General features: G+C 40.0%; 2 protein-coding genes across 4 annotated transcripts in view; both read left to right on the plus strand.

Annotated features, from left to right (window-relative positions):
• The window catches only part of afap1 (actin filament associated protein 1), a 157058-nt gene extending 149999 nt beyond the window's left edge, over window positions 1–7059 (plus strand). For all 3 annotated transcript variants that reach the window (XM_055156658.1, XM_055156659.1, XM_055156660.1), the window contains 4 exons: window positions 1262–1426; window positions 2200–2390; window positions 3652–3819; window positions 3901–7059. In XM_055156658.1, the coding sequence (XP_055012633.1) occupies window positions 1262–1426; window positions 2200–2390; window positions 3652–3819; window positions 3901–3927 (551 nt within the window). In that variant the 3' untranslated portion in view covers window positions 3928–7059. The remainder of the gene's footprint in view (window positions 1–1261; window positions 1427–2199; window positions 2391–3651; window positions 3820–3900) is intronic.
• Window positions 7060–14875: 7816 nt separating this feature from the next.
• Window positions 14876–17091, plus strand: LOC110168076 (tripartite motif-containing protein 16-like). Its single transcript, XM_020933481.2, has one exon. The coding sequence runs from the start codon at window positions 14929–14931 to the stop codon at window positions 16549–16551; it is 1623 nt and encodes a 540-aa protein (XP_020789140.2). The 5' UTR covers window positions 14876–14928; the 3' UTR covers window positions 16552–17091.
• Window positions 17092–18716: the final 1625 nt, after the last annotated feature.

Genomic DNA, 18716 nt, shown 5'->3' on the forward strand with positions numbered 1-18716 from the left:
AACGATTTATTTCTAGATTGAAATGCTCAGCCTAACTACAAATTTAGAGGTATTGAAAAAAAAACGATATCAGCCGAAATTTAAAACTACTTTAATGTTAGTGTGCATCTCAGTACGTGGAGTTCATCTGTGGAGCCTGGTCCAGTTTAAAAAGGTGTTTTAAAGAGGAAACAATGATACCTGGATGAGACAGTGATGCCTTGAGCACAGAGCGTGAGGTCAGGGGGGGGAGGTGTAGGGTCAGAGAGTGTTGGGCCAGTGTGGTGTCTGGATGAGTGTGTGAATATCTTAACACACTAGTCTAAGGAATAATTGAAGTGTTGATCTGTGAAGTGTTAGCCAGGCCGGCGCCACCTAGTGAATCCGCTCAATTTCAGCTCTCTCCTGCGACTAGGTCAGGAATCAGAACACACTAGACGATTTGCAAGAACCCCGGAAGTTGTAGATCATTCACCAGCCAATCAGTGAAGACTCAAGCGCCTGTCTGGGTCCCTTTTGTGGAACAGCACATCAGTAAACAAAGCGGTCCAGATGGATGTAGACGAAAACAGACATTCTGTGTTGGCAACGATTCCCGAGATCGAGGATTTAAAGCCGGAACAAAGAGAATGTTTGGTGAATTTTATTAAGAGGAAAGACGTTATTGCCCTTCTTCCTACAGGATTTGGTACATTACATACATCATGACCAAATAGCAGCGACTGGTTAAATATAAAAAGTACCCGCCTACTGTCGAGCGAACGAATCCTAACGCTGCGAGGTCAGACGGTTTCCACGAAGTGAAACCGGTTGATGAATCAGGCTAATGAAGTGTGGGAAGGGATTTGAAATGTATGCGTTTTGCTTCATCCATCCCCTTTTCAAACCATATATGTTTGTATCTGCGTCTGTACTGTGATGTGTTACATGAATTGTATGTGCAGGTTTGAAATAAAAAACTAACTAATATGTAAATGAAACAAAACACAACTCCAGGTCTGTTTGTGATGAGGCAATACAATTATAACATAGATCATACATCAAAATTGTGTAATATGGGCCCTTTAAAGTTATGTTATTAGGTTCTTTTTTCAGACCAAGAGTTTGTTTTCATACCTGATAGTTTCGACTGGTCACTAAACTGTCAGGTATGAAAACAAACTCTTGGTCTGAAAAAAGAACCTAATAACATAAATTATCGGAAGACCAAATGAACCTCAGTGGACCTGTAAAATGATTATGTAATCTTGGTTTAATCCCGCCCTTCCTTGTGTTGGTCCAGGCTCGGAGCAGTGTAAGTACGGGAAGAACCGCGTGGAGGCTGATGCCAAACGCCTGCAGGCCAAAGACGAAGAGCTGATGAAGAGGAAGCAGGACATCCGCAATCACCTGAGCCAGCTCAAGAAAGAGAGGAGGGACCTGCGCACTGCCCTGGAGGCCGCCACTGGTACTGCAACACGACTCTTATAAATACTTTTTTGATGGTAATAGAGTAGAAAATGGGAGGAACTGTGCCTTTCCTCGTTTCTGTGTAGACTCTGCAGACATGACTGGGCGACAGGTGCGTTGGAGGAGAGGCACTTCACTGTTTTTAAAGAAAACTCCTGCACACTGTCTCCTCTTGATTTTTCTTTTATTTATTATTCACAACGTTTTGGTCACACAAAGCTTCCTCGGGTAAATACATCAGGGACATCAGGTACCTGAGGAACTCTGTGTGACTGAAACGTCGTAAATAATAAACAAAAGAAAACATCAAGAGTGAGACAGTGTGCGGGAGATTTCTGTAAGAAAGGAATTGTGCCCCTTGCAAAAACTAACAAAAGCTGTTTTCGTAATTGTTCATCTCCACAAAACAGGGCCTTTATTAAAACAAAATTGACAAAAATAAGTCTAGAAGTGTTCTGTCAGCATGTCTCTGCTATAATCTGGTTTCAGGGTATTTTAAAATTTGTTATAAATATATGATTCTGATTTGATTAAATGACTAAAAGCCAAATGCTAAAAGAATTAGACCTGCAGTCAAGTACAATTCTTAACCTTAATGATACGTTGCATTTCTTACTGTTGCCAGCAGAGGGTGTATAACAGTGTGACGTATTTTTATTTTTTTCTTATACTTATGTATCTTATCCATAAAATACTATTGGTACATTTTCCAGCATAAATAACAAAATAAATATGAGTGTTAAAGCTGTAATATTGTTGCTGTATGTGTAGGTAAGCGCTCCCAGTCGTCCCTGTCCGAGCGTCTGAAGAAGGTGGAGGAGGAGTGTCGTCTGAAGGAGGAGGAGCGGGTCAACCTGGAGCTGGAGCTCACCGAGGTCAAGGAGAGTCTGAAGAAAGCCCTGAGCGGAGGAGTCACTCTGGGACTGACCATAGAGCCCAAGACCACCAACTCGGCTCTGCAGGTCAGCGCACACGCACACACACACGCACACACACACAGACACACACACACACACACACACACACACAGTTATTCATTGGTTTGGATATAGCACAGTCCTGCCTGCTTCACCCCGTTCAGGTTCTGGATATAAATTTTCTACTCATTTTTCCCACAGATAATTCCCCATAGTCGAACATTTTTTAAGTTGATATATGGTAACTGTTATTTTTTTTGCCTAAAAAGATACTTAAAATTTTTTATTTAGCCACAAAAACCTTCTTAAAAAAATTAAAATAAAAAATGAGAAATTCACTTCTGGAAACCCCGTTGAGCCTCAGAGTTTGTCACTAAATATGTTGCATAAAATAATACCTATATAATGTACAGTGTTGGGACTAACGCATTGTAAAAGTAACGAATTACTCTAATGCATTGCTTTTTGCTGTGACGCAGCAATGTTACAGCATTACAGGGGAAACATATCGTAATATTTTACTGGGTATAAATGTCAGTAACACGCGTCACAATGCATTTTTAAGCTGGATTGAAGTGGTGGGTTTTTCATTTTTCTTCATACAAATTCACTAAAATCACTGCGATATCAGCAAAGCGTCAACATTACGGTTCCGAGTGTTGGGACGAGCCCGGAGGTGCGCCCACGTAAAACATCGGGTGACTGCAGGCGAAAGGACCAGTGCAGAGCTCTGCTTCCACTGGGCTAATAGCAGATGACGCCTGATTGCACTTTGCAGACACACTGCTCCACAGCCTTGGGGTTCTCTCAGGGGTAGTCCTAGATTCCAAGTCCTGGTCCAAGTCCTGGTCCAAGTCCTGGTCCAAGTCCTGGTCCAGTCCTGGTCCAGTCCTGGTCCAGTCCTGGTCCAGTCCTGGTCCAGTCCTGGTTTAGTCTTGGTTCAGTCCAAATACGGCGCAAAATTCAGCAACAGTTATTTTGGTGAGAGTAACTTAAAGTGCTACAATAGTCGTGTAATGTTTTACATTTTAAACACAGTAATATTTTAATGTAACAGATTACTTTGAAAAGACAGTAACAAGTCATAAATAAATAACACATTACAGTTTTGAAGTCACTCGCCCAACAGTGATAATGTATCCTATTTTACCTAAATTAAAAATCTTTTCCCATGGCCCCTTTTGAAGGACAGACTTTTAGTAAGTCTAACATGATTCTACTGCCACCTAGAGGAGAGAGACGATCATTGCAACAGTCTTTTCTGTAACAAAATGCTTTAAACCTGTTTCCACTTGTGTCGTCCCAGTCTCCGGCGGTGGTGCGGCGGGCTCACGGCTCCTCCGCCTTCTCCAGCTGCGACACCAGCGACGCCGAGTCGTGCCATCTGCCCGTGAACAGCGCCTCCCTGCTCCGAAGGCAGCACACCGGCCAGAAACCCGCCACTGCCCGCGGGCACGTGCTCCGGAAGGCCAAGGTCAGTCCAACCTCTCTGCAAAAACTCTCACGCACATTCATACAGAACCATTCATGTGATGTTTTTCCTTCTGTTTTGCAGGAGTGGGAGGAGAAGAGTGGCACATAACTTGATTTTCACACCAGCTCTTGCCTTTTTATCCTTATCTTTTTAAAATATTGTGTATATATTTATTTAAAAAGTGAGTACAACTTTATAAAAACAACACCTACATTAGCCTTGATAAAGAATGAACAAAAAAAGTTAATGTAGCTACTTAAGTAAAGAGTTATGGTTAGGAATTAGGCTTAAAGTATTAATTAATTACCCAACTTGAGTAATTTTTAATGAATAAACTGTTCATTATAGTTTTATTATACATTGTCTGATAGTGTGACAGATTTGGCGTGACAGAAGATGACCAGAGAGCTCAAAAAATCAAACAAACTTGCAGATAGTAGTGTTAAGTTTTTGTTTATGCTTAATTAAGGCTAATTAAATTGCAGTTATTATAAAGTGTAACCAAAAAGTGTGATGTTGAGGACACAAGTAGCATGTAAACCTAGTCACTGATCCTGGAGTGACGGTTGTACTATATTGTAAGTATCATATAATAACTTCACTTTTTCATATTGTGCATGTTTAAATACTGCCATAAGAGCGATTTCTACTCTACTTTTTAATATTTTTTTACTCCTTTTTACCAGATCAGATCCACACACTTTTTCAACACCTTTTGTACAGTTGAACGTTTTGGGTCCAACACAACATATTGAGTATTTATTTGTAAATGTACAAATGATCTTGTAGTTATTCCTTTTATTATTTATGTTGCTGTATTTAATTATATTTGCGTGGCATTGTGGCACTCCAAAGAATCATCACACTCTGAAAAGTGTTTGAGTGGACTCATTGTAAACAAACACAGGTGCTTTTAGGACATTAAAGTTAGTCAGAGGTGGGACACAAAAGGAATCAAGAAGGAGTACAGTTACTTCAAAATAATATTACCCGTGTACTATACTACTACCATAACTTCCGGACTATTGAGCGCACCTGAATATAAGCTGCATCAACTAAATTTTAACTAAATTTTTTAATTGTACATATATAGGCCGCACCGGAACATAAGCCGCAGGTGTCGGCTTATGTTCGGGCCGTTTGCTTTTATCGCCTCTGAAAGCTTTTGTCGTCTTTTTGCGTTGAGTCAGTTCGTCACTCTGTCGTCGCCAAAATCTCACCACTGACTCATTAATGCTGAGCTCACGTGCAGCAGCTCTGTTTCCTTCTTCCACAACCACATCAATCGTCTTTAACTTAAAAGCCGCATCATCTGCATTTCTTCGTGTGTTTTCCATGAGGAGGGTGTGTGTATGAAGCGCAAAATAAATGTTCAAAACACAATCAAACTAGAATCTTCATCGGCGCATCACCCACGTCTCCTCCCGCGCTCTACTGCGCATGTCTCCTGCAGAAAGAGCCTCTGTTCTGTCTGTGTCATGTCAGCGTCTTGGAGGATTTTAGCGGATTTCAGACTCTCTCGGGGGCGGGGTTAGTTCTTTAGATCAGGTCTGAGTGGATGTTCGGCTACTGAAGTTTGAGACGTTTCTTCTTGTCATTTACACACGGGTAAGACGTATCCCCCTCACTAATGTTCATTTAGCATCATAACTTATTTTATCACACGGCGATAAACTGTTTTGAGTGCGCTGACAATATCACGAGATAGTGTAGCAACTTCACGTGAACCCTAGATCCATGTGTAAACCGCACAGACAGCGACGTTTTCTGCTCTCAGGCTCAAATCATAGACGGTATATATGAATGGACAATGTGCCAAACAAAGGATCCATCCATATATTCATGTATTCGCCGCATCGTTTTATTAGCCGCAGGGTTCAAAGTGTGAGAAAAAAAGAAGCGGTTTATAGTCCGGAATTTACAGTAGTAAGAGTACACTTGATTTAGAATGGGGTGTTCAAACTATTTTGACCGAGGGCTGCATATCTAAACATATAAACTGAGGACCTCGGACCGGTGGTGTGGATAATGTAGCTATGACAGAACCACATTTGGGCCAATTCAGCATGATGCCTGAGCGCCAGGAAAAACTGACCCAGGTCCATAGTTTGGACCAGAGGTGGGGACTTGCAGGTCGTGACATGGACTCGAGTTAGACTTGAGTCACTATTTTTAGAACCTGAGACTTGAATTGATAAAATAGACCAAGATTTGGAACTCGACTTGGATTTGAAGCTTAAAGACTTGGGACTTGACTTGGGCTCGTGCTCTGTGACTCTGAGACTTTATATTCTGACCATAATGATTCACACTAAGATCTTGGCAAGACATTTAAAAAGGAAAAATTAACATTTCTACAAATTTTATATAAATACTCATATATAAATATACCATGACTTTTTAAAGTACAGTTCTTCAGTATCTTAAAAGTCATATAAATTGCAAAAACAAAAGCTATATTTGGTAGTTTGGTTTAAAGACTTGAAATAACTTAAAGCTCAAAGCAGACGACTTGGACTTGACTTGGACTTATGGGCCACTGATTCGAGACTCGACTTGGACTTGTCTATCTTTGATTTGGGACTTGACTCGGACTTGAGGTCAAAGACTTGAGACTTGCAAAACAACGACTTGGTCCCACCTCTGGTTTGGACACCCCTAAAATAGAAGCTGAAGTTAATGTCATTTGAAGGAGAAAACATTAAGTGATGGGAAAATTAGAAATGAGATGTTATAGCCAGAAAAAACGCACTTAAATTAAAGAAACGTCCTTAAATTGACGTCCAAAAGAGAGAAATCTTTGACTGAAACCTTTGAATTGAAAATGAATCTCTTACTTCTACGTCCAACCCTTCTACTTTACTGTGCCGACAATGCCGATTTACAAAATGTTCAAAACATAATAACCTTTTATATTTTACACACTTAACAGACGCTCTTTGTCTTGGTGCTTTGTCGTTCACTGCCTTTAGACCAAAACCGTGTGGTGCTCCAATGTCTTCAGTACACAGTAGAATTCCTGTGTTGTATCGTAGTATTCTCACGTACATGTACACGCTCCTGCTCCTCTGCATGGTCACAGTGGATCTGTTGTAGACACTTGCTGTGAATGTGAAGCCGCTGTACATATATCACTTTGGCTTTGTGGGACCACGCATCAGTGTTGTGTTTTGCACCTTATTCATTTTCTATTCCTCATGTAACCGACCGTCTCCACTTCGGAGTCATACGCTTTTTGTACAGAACTCAATAAACTTACAAAAAATGTATATATACTGAGAGTTTGGTGATTTCATTTGAGTGTTTTTGATGTTATCCAATTAAAAGTGGGTAGAAAGAGAGTGTGGCACCTGCTTGTCTCCATGGAGATGATCCATAGTGGCATTGTACTTATTCATGTTTTAATGATTTATTTGTGCATTCAGTAAATTTCTGGTGTTTATATATAATACAAAAAAAATATTAACAGTACGGTATTACACTTAAACTTTTCTGTCTCCATGGAGATCAAACCAGGGAACCAAGTTACAGCTCAGATCTGTGGAATGGCAACTCCACTCACAGTCAGAATGCCTGTTTTTCTAGGTCAGGGGTGTCAAACATACGGCCCGGGGCCCGGATCCGGCCCTCCAAGACCTTTAATCTGGCCATTGGCTGATTTTCTACTAAAATATTTTTATTATATTTTCTATTAAAATATTGGTAATTTTCTGCGGTGCTTAGCAGAGCAGCGTCTCCAGTGCCTCTGTACGTGGCCCCTCCCACCACAGCACAAATGATGACTTGGCTCTTTCCAAACACTCTTAAAGGACGATCATTTTGACCGTGACACCCTCATCAGCAAAATGTCAAAAATGAGAAAAGTTGACGCTGAGTGCAGGATTTTCCAAGAAAAATTGACACATTCCTATTTTCATACAAGTTCATGTTAAAACATTGTGTTGAAATTGTTTTTTTCTTAGTTTCAGATTGTTCATAATATTATAATATTTTGTAAAAGTTCATCAATTAAAGATTTCTGTAATAGATTTCTTTTTGTTTCTCTGCACAAATATTTGAACTTATTGTTATTTTTGGGGTTTATATGACATGAGTTTTCTGATCCGGCCCCTTTGGGATCAAAGTAGGTTGGATACGGCCCCCGGACCAAAATGAGTTTGACACCCCTGGTCTAGATATTCCATCCATTTTCTTCCGCTAATCCAGGGCGGGGATGCGGGGGAGCAGTCTAAGCAGGAACTCCCAGACGTCCTTCACGCCAGACACGTCCTCCAGCTCCTCCGAGAAGGCGCTCAGGAGGCCACCTCAACTGGGTCCTCTCGACGTGGAGGAGCAGCGGCTCTACTCGGAGCTCCTCCCGTGTGACTGAGCTCCTCACCCTAGCTCTAAGGGAAACTCAGCCACTCTGCGGAGGAAACTCATTTCGGCCGCTTGTATCTGAGATCTCGTCCTTTCGGTCATTACCCAGAGCTCATGACCATAGGTGATGGTTGGAACGAAGACTAATCGGTAAATCGAGAGCTTCGCCTTTCGACTCAGCTCCTTTCACCACAACGGTCTGATACAGCGACCGCATCACTGCGGACGCTGCACCGATCCACCTGTCAATCTCACGCTCCATCCTCCTCTCACTCGTGAACAAGACCCCGAGATACTTGAACTCCTCACCCACCTGAAGAGGGCAAGTCACCTTTTTCCGGTCGAGAACCATGGCCTCAGACTTGGAAGAGTTGATCCTCATCCCAGCCGCTTCACACTCGGCTGAAGACCGCCCCAGTGCACACTGCAGGTCCTGGTTTGGTCCATAAATACAATGAATAGAACCTTTTTTCTAGGTATTTTTGAGCTATAAAACCACCTCTAATTTAATAAATGTAAGCTGGAGATGTTTAATGTCATGCTGTGGAACATTCCAAGCAGAGCAATGACATCTCCATAGTAACAAGCCAACCAAAAAGTTACATAGTGCTGTTTTAACATTACAGCGACTGCAAAACTCCACCTTCTGAAAGTTGAGAAAAGTTTTTAAGCTCATCGTGGTGAATAATCTGGATGCTAGAGTTAAAAGTTTGCATTAGGGATGTTTTGGACCTTTTAAACAAACTAATTCTGTTTTTCACTTTTTAAAGTAAAAATCAGCTACAGCGCCTGTTGTACCTCTACCTGTTTTTGATAGATGTCTGTTCCTGGTTTGATATTTTAATTAATTGCCTGATTCCCATCCTCTGCTTCCCCTAACTCTTATTTTTATGATCCCATTACCCTGGAGACGAAGCAGGAAGCAGGTGATGGACAAACTATGGGAACTGCTTATCCAAAATATTATAATGCCATGCTGTGGAAGATTCTTACAAAAGGAATAACACCTCACTGACGGTAAGAAGGCGGCTTAACACCCAACCAGACAACTTACACCGTGAACCTTTAGTTAGAGTGAAATCTTTCAGAGCAGGATACAACACTCAATGAAAATCTCAACTCGGCTATAAAATGTGGATATCTTTCTTGCTTTTATCCACTAGATGGCAGCAAAGATTAAGTATTTATTCACCTCTCCGAGCACAAACTGTGAATTGAGTTGAAAGTATGTAAATATGCAGGGCCAAAAGTACTACATTCCCTAAAAATATAGGCTACTTAAAGCCACAATATGTTACTTTTAGCCAAAAACACTTTATTCATTTAGTTCACATTGCAAAACATGTGTCCTTACTGTGAGCAAACTTCCATTGTAACTTGCAAACCAGCCCCTGTATCTTCTTCTATCAGGTGCTGGGGGACGTCTCAGTCTGAGCCTGGAGCTCAGGGCTGTGACCTCCTCTGTCTGATCAAGATTCCACTGTGGGAAAAATACATACTTATATTAAAAATGTATTACAGCAAATAATGTAGTACACATTTTCTACACCAGTCACTCTATACTCTAAAGCTAATAAATATACACGCTGTACTTGTACCAGTACTTGCTGTAGCTCAGTGAAGAGACAGAAGCTAGCGATAATGGAGAGGTTTCTAATATGAAGCTGTTTTAGATCAATACTGTGTTTACACTGCACACATAATGCAACTAAATACCAGAAAAAAAAACACACAATATGTTTTCTTTAATATGCTGAATTTCCCACTCTGATGGAGACAGGAAATGAATGTTGAAAGCACTTGCACTAGTTTCAAGATCCATTTTTAAATTTATTGTTCATCCAACCACAACACACAGCCTATGCATATAACAATACACATTTACACTGTTCACCCATGAAAACTGAACTTGTGTCTTTGAGTGTGATGTTGTTTAACGTAAATGTAAATGTATGGAGAGAAGGTAATCTTCTATAAGTATAAGTGTGTACTTAAAAGTGTAAATGCACATGCAGATGGTTAATGTGTGTAATCTTTAAGGGTCAGTGCACACTCCTGCTCAGTCTCATGTGAAATCACTTTTTCTTTCTGTTGTTTCAGGCTGAAGATGGTTCTTGCTCAGTGTCCTGTGTGAGAACTCAAAACTCTACAGTTGCTGTTTTAAACAATAAATTGTAAATATTGTACAATAAACTGTTGGTGCTGTTGCCTTATTTCACATTACATACAGTTTGTTCTCTGAAAATATGTTAAATATCATACTAGCCAAAATCATCTCAAGTCTATATGAGACTCACACTCTTATGTGCAGATCATTTAAGCCTGACAAGCAGCATTTAAGTATTTTCTATTTGCACAATAAAAAAACTGCTGCACTAGCCTGACGTTTAACAGACAGCTGAGGTATTTTTCACTGAAAATGATGATGCATCCAAACAGCCTGTGTCCTGATAAACGCTTCAAGTCTGAATACATAATATTTATGTAAACATAAATATTGTTCTTTCTGCTCTGTGTGAAGCACACACTTTATTCACATGTCTGTGAGAAGTTCACAGAGACACTGACACTGTCACGAAAATTAAACCTATGACATTTATAGGTAGGTAGCAGTAGGTAGTTTTGTGTCTAACTTTTCCCTTTGTGTTTGCAGGTTTGGGTGGTGTCCTCGAACGCTTCTACAAATACCAGTTTATTATCATCATTGTTAATTAGTTCATAGTTAATTTAAGATAAATCTACTTTGTGTCTTGCAACTGTGAGACATGAAAATCATCTGCGGCAACTGTAGCAGATGTAGATGTTAGTTTATTTGATGTGAATATCTTATATCAGAGGCTTTGCTCCAAAATATGGAATGAATGAAAGAATTGATCCAGAGCACCTTGCTGGAAGAGTTTACCTAAACTCTGTGTTTTGGGTTGAACTTCAGCCAGCTTTACCCCAAAGACCCAAAGATGAATTTAAAACTGTTTTGCTGAAATAAACTAGTCTTTAAGAAACAGCTAAGTGAAACCGTGCTTTGTTGAATACTGCTAAGATAGTTTTAATTGTGTACTCCCAAAATAAAGCACTTAACACTGTGATGTGTTACTGACTGTTTCCTTTGTGTTTGCAGGTTTGGGTGGTGTTCTCTAACCCTTCTCCAGGTATCAGCTTTATTATTATCATCATTGTTAATTAGTTCATAGTTAATCTAAGATAAATCTACTTCATGTCTTGCAACTGTCAGACATGAAAATCATCTGCAGCAACTGTAGAAGATGTTAGTTTATTTGATTTGAAAACAGCTAAAGCTAAAATGCCATGACTGTCATGTTATTAACTCTTCAGTTTTCAGGTTTCAGGATGACGTCCAACCTAAACATTCTAATCTGACCCTTTTCAGAGATTGTTCCTGTTTAATTGTGTAATGTTTAATACTGCTAAGCTAAACCATGCTAACTTTAGTTGTTTACTGCTAAGATAAACACGACTTTATGTAAGTGTCTAACTCTTGAGTTTTCAGGTTTTTGCCCCGGCTCTGTCTGAAGACAAAGCCACAAATGGACCCAAGAATGTAGAAACCTCAGGAGACAAATTGCTGAAGTGATCAAGAAGGGAACATTTTCAAAAGCTGTAATCAAAAATATGGATGAATGGATGAGAATTGCTGTAACACTGATGGAATTCAGATTCCAGAGAAAGGATACACACTGAAGTGCAACAATTTCAGCTCCAAATGCACTGTTAAGTCAAAGCACTAAAATATTAAAATAAGACTGAACAGAAGTGAAGAATCCTGAACACAAACAGCACCAGACTAAACACCGAAGAACATAGAGACATGTGTGTTGTGTAAAACAACACAAACAACAAAAAATAGGATTCTAAAGTCAATAATGCAAAGAAACTTTTTTGGGGGTATTTATGCACAAGTGAAATTTTACACCTCACTCATGTAATGTCGATGGAGTCCAAAGGAAGAAAAGACCAAAGAAAATGGAACCAAAAGGAGAAACCCACATCTTTTTAAAACCTGATCATTTGGAATAATCTTAATACACAGGATATTTTTGTAATCCCTTTTTGAGGGAAATTCTCCCTCTGCATTTGACCCATTCATCATCAGCAAAGTGCTGCTGGGGCAGCCTGTCAGGAGCAGTGAGCTGCTGCCATACACCTGTGCAGATTCTGCACAGAAAGGAACCTTCTGGCTGTGAGGTGACTTTAACTCAGGTACTGACTTTAACTCAGGGTGACTTTAACTCAGGTAGGTGACTTTAACTCAGGTAGGTGACTTTAACTCAGGTAGGTGACTTTAACTCAGGTGATGACTTTAACTGACTTTAACTCAGGGTGACTTTAACTAGGTGACTTTAACTCAGGTAGGTGACTTTAACTCAGGTAGGTGACTTTAACTCAGGTAGATGACTTTAACTCAGGTAGATGACTTTAACTCAGGTAGGTGACTTTAACTCAGGGTGACTTTAACTCAGGTAGGTGACTTTAACTCAGGTAGGTGACTTTAACTCAGGTGACTTTAACTCAGGTAGGTGACTTTAACTCAGGTAGGTGACTTTAACTCAGGTAGTGACTTTAACTCAGGTAGGTGACTTTAACTCAGGTAGGTGACTTTAACTCAGGTAGGTGACTTTAACTCAGGTGACTTTAACTCAGGTAGGTGACTTTAACTCAGGTAGGTGACTTTAACTCAGGTAGGTGACTTTAACTCAGGTAGGTGACTTTAACTCAGGTAGGTGACTTTAACTCAGGTAGGTGACTTTAACTCAGGTAGGTGACTTTAACTCAGGTAGTGACTTTAACTCAGGTAGGTAGGTGACTTTAACTCAGGTAGGTGACTTTAACTCAGGTAGTCAGGTAGGTGACTTTAACTCAGGTAGGTGACTTTAACTCAGGTAGGTGACTTTAACTCAGGTAGGTGACTTTAACTCAGGTAGGTGACTTTAACTCAGGTAGGTGACTTTAACTCAGGTAGGTGACTTTAACTCAGGTAGGTGACTTTAACTCAGGTAGGTGACTTTAACTCAGGTAGGTGACTTTAACTCAGGTAGGTGACTTTAACTCAGGTAGATGACTTTAACTCAGGTAGGTGACTTTAACTCAGGTAGGTGACTTTAACTCAGGTAGGTGACTTTAACTCAGGTAGGTGACTTTAACTCAGTAGTGACTTTAACTCAGGTAGGTGACTTTAACTCAGGTAGGTGACTTTAACTCAGGTAGGTGACTTTAACTCAGGTAGGTGACTTTAACTCAGGTAGGTGACATTTCTGTGTGAATCATCATCTCAAAACAAGGCCTGAATATGCTGAGGATTTTTTGTTACTTTAGTTTTAGGCCTAAACTGGTCCAAAAGTGGGCCATATTCTAAACGTTGGTTCACTTTTATGGAGACTGCTGGTCTCTTTTGGTCTGATCTGGCACTAGGAGACTTTATACCAGATGCCCTCCCTGTTACTGTGTTTAGAGGAAGAAAAGCAGCACATGGTGAGTTTTGTTTCTGCAGATACAGTTCTAATGTTCTTGTTCTTCTGTTCTGGTCCATTATTGTAGTAATAATTGCTATAAGTGTATTTAAACATGTACAACAGAGTAGATCATCAGAATGTGATCATGTGTTATTCTGTGTCCACAGGCAGAGACCAGAGCTTCTTCACTGGAATAAATCTTCACACTTCACAGGACTAAACCAGGTTTTAGACCTGGTTTAGTCCTGGTTTAGACCTGGTTTAGTCCTGGTTTAGACCTGGTTTTAGTCCTGGTTTAGACCTGGTTTTAGTCCTGGTTTAGACCTGGTTTTAGTCCTGGTTTAGACCTGGTTTTAGTCCTGGTTTACACCTGGCTTAGATCTAGTTTAGACCTGGTTTAGACCTGGTTTAGATCTAGTTTAGACCTGGTTTAGACCTGGTTTAGACCTGGTTTAGATCTAGTTTAGACCTGGTTTAGTCCTGGTTTCGACCTGGTTTTAGACCTGGTTTAGATCTAGTTTAGACCTGGTTTTAAACCTGGTTCTAGACCTGGTTTAGACGTGGTTTAGACCTGGTTCCAGACCCGTCTTAGACCTGGTTTAGACCTTGTTTAGTTTCCGGGAATGAGTGGAATTACCGAGAAAAAAAAAAAAAGAAAAAAAAAGGGATATAGCCTGAAATGTGAAAACAGGAAAATACCGCCGTGTAATCCATTTATTTCAACAAAGTAACTGTAATCCAATTACCACTCACTGAAACAGTAACTGTAACTGAATACAGTTACTCATAATTTGTACTCTGATTACATAACTCCAGTACATGTAATCTGTTACTCCCCAACACTGCTGGTGACATGTTCTTTTTCATCCTGTTAATATGAGCATTTATATCCTGTTCAGAAATTTCCTCTACAAGGTTTTCATTTTGCACTTTAGTTGCTTTGGGAAGTTGTTTTATTCAAGATTATTTGCAGCACACACACCTCCATCATAACTGGATTGTTTTCAAATGGACAGATCTTTTTGTACTTCAAGCTTTAAAATTGTTTTCATTCTTCTTTGAGCTTCTTAATACAGAGGTATTTTTGGAATCACAGCACCATAAGAAAACAACACAGAGACACCAGAGTGGAGAGAAATCTATGACACAGTAGTTGAACTCAGTCACTTCCTCATGCTTAGACGGGTTCAGAGCAGGGGGCGGGGCATGTCTCTTCCCTCTGCACACGACACTCACTTCTGTAAAAGTGAAACTAACACAGTCATTCTGACTGAGTGGAGACATGGCGCAGCGAGCTCTAAACCAGGAAACCATAACTTGTCCCATCTGTTTGGATCTACTGAAGGAGCCAGTGACTCTTCCCTGTGGACACAGCTACTGCAGAGACTGTATCCAAACCAACTGGGACCAAGAGCAAAGGTACAGCTGTCCTCAATGCAGACAGAGCTTTGTCCCCAGGCCTGTCCTGGTCAAGAGCACAGTGTTAGCTAATATAGTGGAGGAGCTGAAGAAGACAGGGCTCACAGCGCCCCCTGCTGACCACTGCTCTGCTGGACCTGGAGATGTGAGTTGTGATGTGTGCACTGGGAGGAAGCTGAAGGCTGTCAGCTCCTGTCTGCAGTGTCTGGTCTCTTACTGTGAGACTCACCTCCAGCCTCATCGTGATGTGGCAGTACTACAGAAACACCAGCTGGTGGCGCCCTCTGACAAACTCCAGGAAAACCTCTGCTCTCAACACAACGAGGTGAAGAAGTTGTTCTGCCGCACAGATCAGCAGATCATCTGTCACCTCTGTTCTGAGGACCAACACAAGGGCCATGACACACTGTCCACTGCAGCAGAAAGGGCCCAGAGACAGACACAGCTGCAGGACAACAAGTCCCTGCTGCTCCAGAGTCTCCAGCACAAAGAGACAGACCTGAAGAAGCTCCAACAGGACGCCCGGGACATCAATGTCTCTGCCCAGAGAGCACTGCAGCAAAGTGAGGACATGTTCTCTCAGATGGTCCTTCTCCTGGAGAAAAGACGCTCTGAAGTGAAGCAGCAGATCCAGTCTGAGCACGAGACCAAACTGAGTCAAGTCCAAGAGCTCCAAGACCAACTGCAGCAGGACATCTGTGATCTGAAGAGGACCATCTCTGAGCTGGACACACTGTCCCTCACTCCGGATCATAACCAGTTTATACTGCACTGTCCTCCACTGTCCACACTCACAAAGGAGACAGAGTCCAGTGTCCAGACCGGACTAAGAGGGGACTTTGAGGACATGATCCGAGCTGTGTCAGTGCTCAAGGACAAACTGCAGCTCACTCTGAGAGAGTTTAAACTGACTGAACCTGAACCACGCACCAGAGAGGACTTCATGAGATATGCACAGGACATTACACTGGACCCAAACACAGCAAACAAATATCTGTCTCTGTCTGATGGAAACAGAAAAGTCACATTTATGAAACAAGAGCAGAGTTACCCTGATCACCCAGAGAGGTTTGTTCAAAGGTTTCAGGTCATGAGCAGAGAGAGTCTGACAGGCCGCTGTTACTGGGAGGTGGAGTGGAGTGAGGACTGGTGGGTTCATATAGCAGTGTCCTACAGGGACATTAAGAGACAAGGGACCATAAAGGAATGTGCATTTGGGTACAATGATAAATCCTGGGCCTTAGACTGTTACAAGAGCCACTACTCATTTTGTTTCAATAATGTCAAGTCTGAGGTCTCAGGTCCAATTTCGTCCAGAATCGGGGTTTACCTGGACCACAGTGCAGGGGCTCTGTCCTTTTACAGTGTTAAGGAAGAGAACATGACCCTCCTCCACAAAGTCCACACCACCTTCACTCAACCTCTGTTCGCTGGAGTCAGGTTTAATTACTTTGGAGACACTGCCCATTTCATTAAACTCAAATAAAATGTATCTGTCTGTTCTGGTGAAGTTAGAGGATGTAGACAGTGGGAGTGTTTTTAGAGATGAATGTAAAATGTAAAGATTCTGTTTAAGTTGATCTAAATCTAATTCATCTTGTACGTTTAATGATTATTACGACTACAATTACCACTAGCACAATAGTATTATTATTACTAGCTACTATGACTACATGAACTGAGAAACAATATCTACAGTTGTTTTTTGTATTTCTGAGTTTTGATCAAGTTTCTCTGACTTGGTTCAGATGATCAGACTTTTGAAGTCATATTTTCTGTCATAGAAACATAATCAAAACTAAATTGAATAATGTTGGGAGTGTTCAGTGTGTTCAGGGAAAAGGGTGTGGGCCTATAACTTTATAAAAATATATTTTCTTTATATCATTGTTTATGATTTTATGATATTATTTCTTGAGCACATTTCTAAAATCTGTTTAACATCAGTGATTTGTTGTATATGCAGATATATATATGTATTCTTTTTGGTGTGTTCAGATAAAAATAAATAAAATACTCAAACTATTATCAGTGTGGAGTCATGATTTAATGAAAACATGACAGGACCAACATTTGTGTTTTTAAATGTTGTTTTGCTCCATGTTTAGTTTAGTTACATTTCTTTCTTGCACATAGTTTAATGCAAGTTTTTATCACATTTGTTTTAATATTGCATCATTTTTGTCTATCTGAGTCTCATTTTCTACAAGTGAATTTCTCTACTTGTTTATTTCTTGATTCTAGAACAAGAGAACGTCACACCTTCAAATGGGAAAAAGATCTTAACTCACCAAAGAGTGAAACTGAGAAAAATGACTTCAGAGTTTCTGTTTTGTCCAGACAAAAGTATAAAAAGTGGAGCTCCCAAAATCTGACTATTAGTTGCTATAATGAAGAAATATTACGTGTACGTGAAAAATATTGAGCTCAAAATTGACCTTTGACCTTTATTTGTCAGTTCCTGTTCTGTCGTTGTGCAACAGTAAAAGCAAAAGGCAGGAACAGACATGATCATTATTTGTTTGATTTTCACCAGACTTCCATCCATTATAAGACAGTGTTGGGGAGTAACAGATTACATGTACTGGAGTTACGTAATCAGACTACAAATTATGAGTAACTGTATTCAGTTACAGTTACTGTTTCAGTGAGTGGTAATTGGATTACAGTTACTTTGTTGAAATAAATGGATTACACGGTGGTATTTTCCTGTTTTCACATTTTGGGCTAAACCAGGACTAAAACCAGAACTAAACTTGGACTAAAACCAGGACTAAACCAGGTCTAAACAATATGATACCTAAAAGTAAGGTGCATATAATTGAAGGCAGCACTGGTCTCATAGAAAAATTATTTCTCTATCAATAATATTTTTAATACGGTTAAGTAAAAACTGGGCTTTTTATTGTCTTTTAGCAAACAAAACTTTTTATGTTAAGATCCTCGTCTTTGCTACTTTACAGTAAACTAAAGTCTGTTCATGGAGACTTGGGCTCAACAGACAATATGAAGAGAACAAACAAGAATTTTCAGGATGTGGTTGTATCCATGTAGTTTTAAAAAGCATGACAATATTATGTAATCCAAAGTATTCAGATTACGTTACTCACTTTAAGTAATTTAATAGATTACGTTACAAACTACATTTTGGGGTATGTAATCTGTAGTCTGTAGGGGAATACATTTTAAAAGTCACCTTCCCAACACTGTTATAAGAAAAACACTTCACCAAGGTCGAGTCATCATGGAGTTTGTTTGAAATAATGTAGAAGAGCTTTGGATTTCCTGTTTATTGCTGATCAGGATCGTGCGGCAAAACTTAAACAGTTAAACAATCTGACACACAAATGACTTTGCAGTATAGTGTGTACAGTATGAATAAATACACCAAATACTTTCACATTAAAGATCATTTAAGTATAATTGAATACAAAGGTTTATTTATTTAATGTGTTAAGACCCTGTGCCAAGACCGCGACAAAAAGAAGAAACTATAAATACTAAATATTATAAACTATAGTATTTACATGCGTAAGAGTGAGATAAGATTAAATTTAAGATTAAACTTTATTTGCAGTTATGCTGGTGGGTGAAAAAAAGCTTTATTTGTCTACAATATTTAACTACAATAACCATGATCCTTTGCTCCAT

The sequence above is a fragment of the Boleophthalmus pectinirostris genome, unplaced genomic scaffold (assembly GCF_026225935.1).
Source record: "Boleophthalmus pectinirostris isolate CB_2022bp ecotype Guang Dong unplaced genomic scaffold, ASM2622593v1 HiC_scaffold_20, whole genome shotgun sequence".
NCBI lineage: Eukaryota > Metazoa > Chordata > Actinopteri > Gobiiformes > Gobiidae > Boleophthalmus > Boleophthalmus pectinirostris.

Bases quoted from the DNA above. Each gene is read 5' to 3' on its own strand.
- LOC110168076 (XM_020933481.2), top strand. From the start codon at position 14,929: ATGGCGCAGCGAGCTCTAAACCAGGAAACCATAACTTGTCCCATCTGT.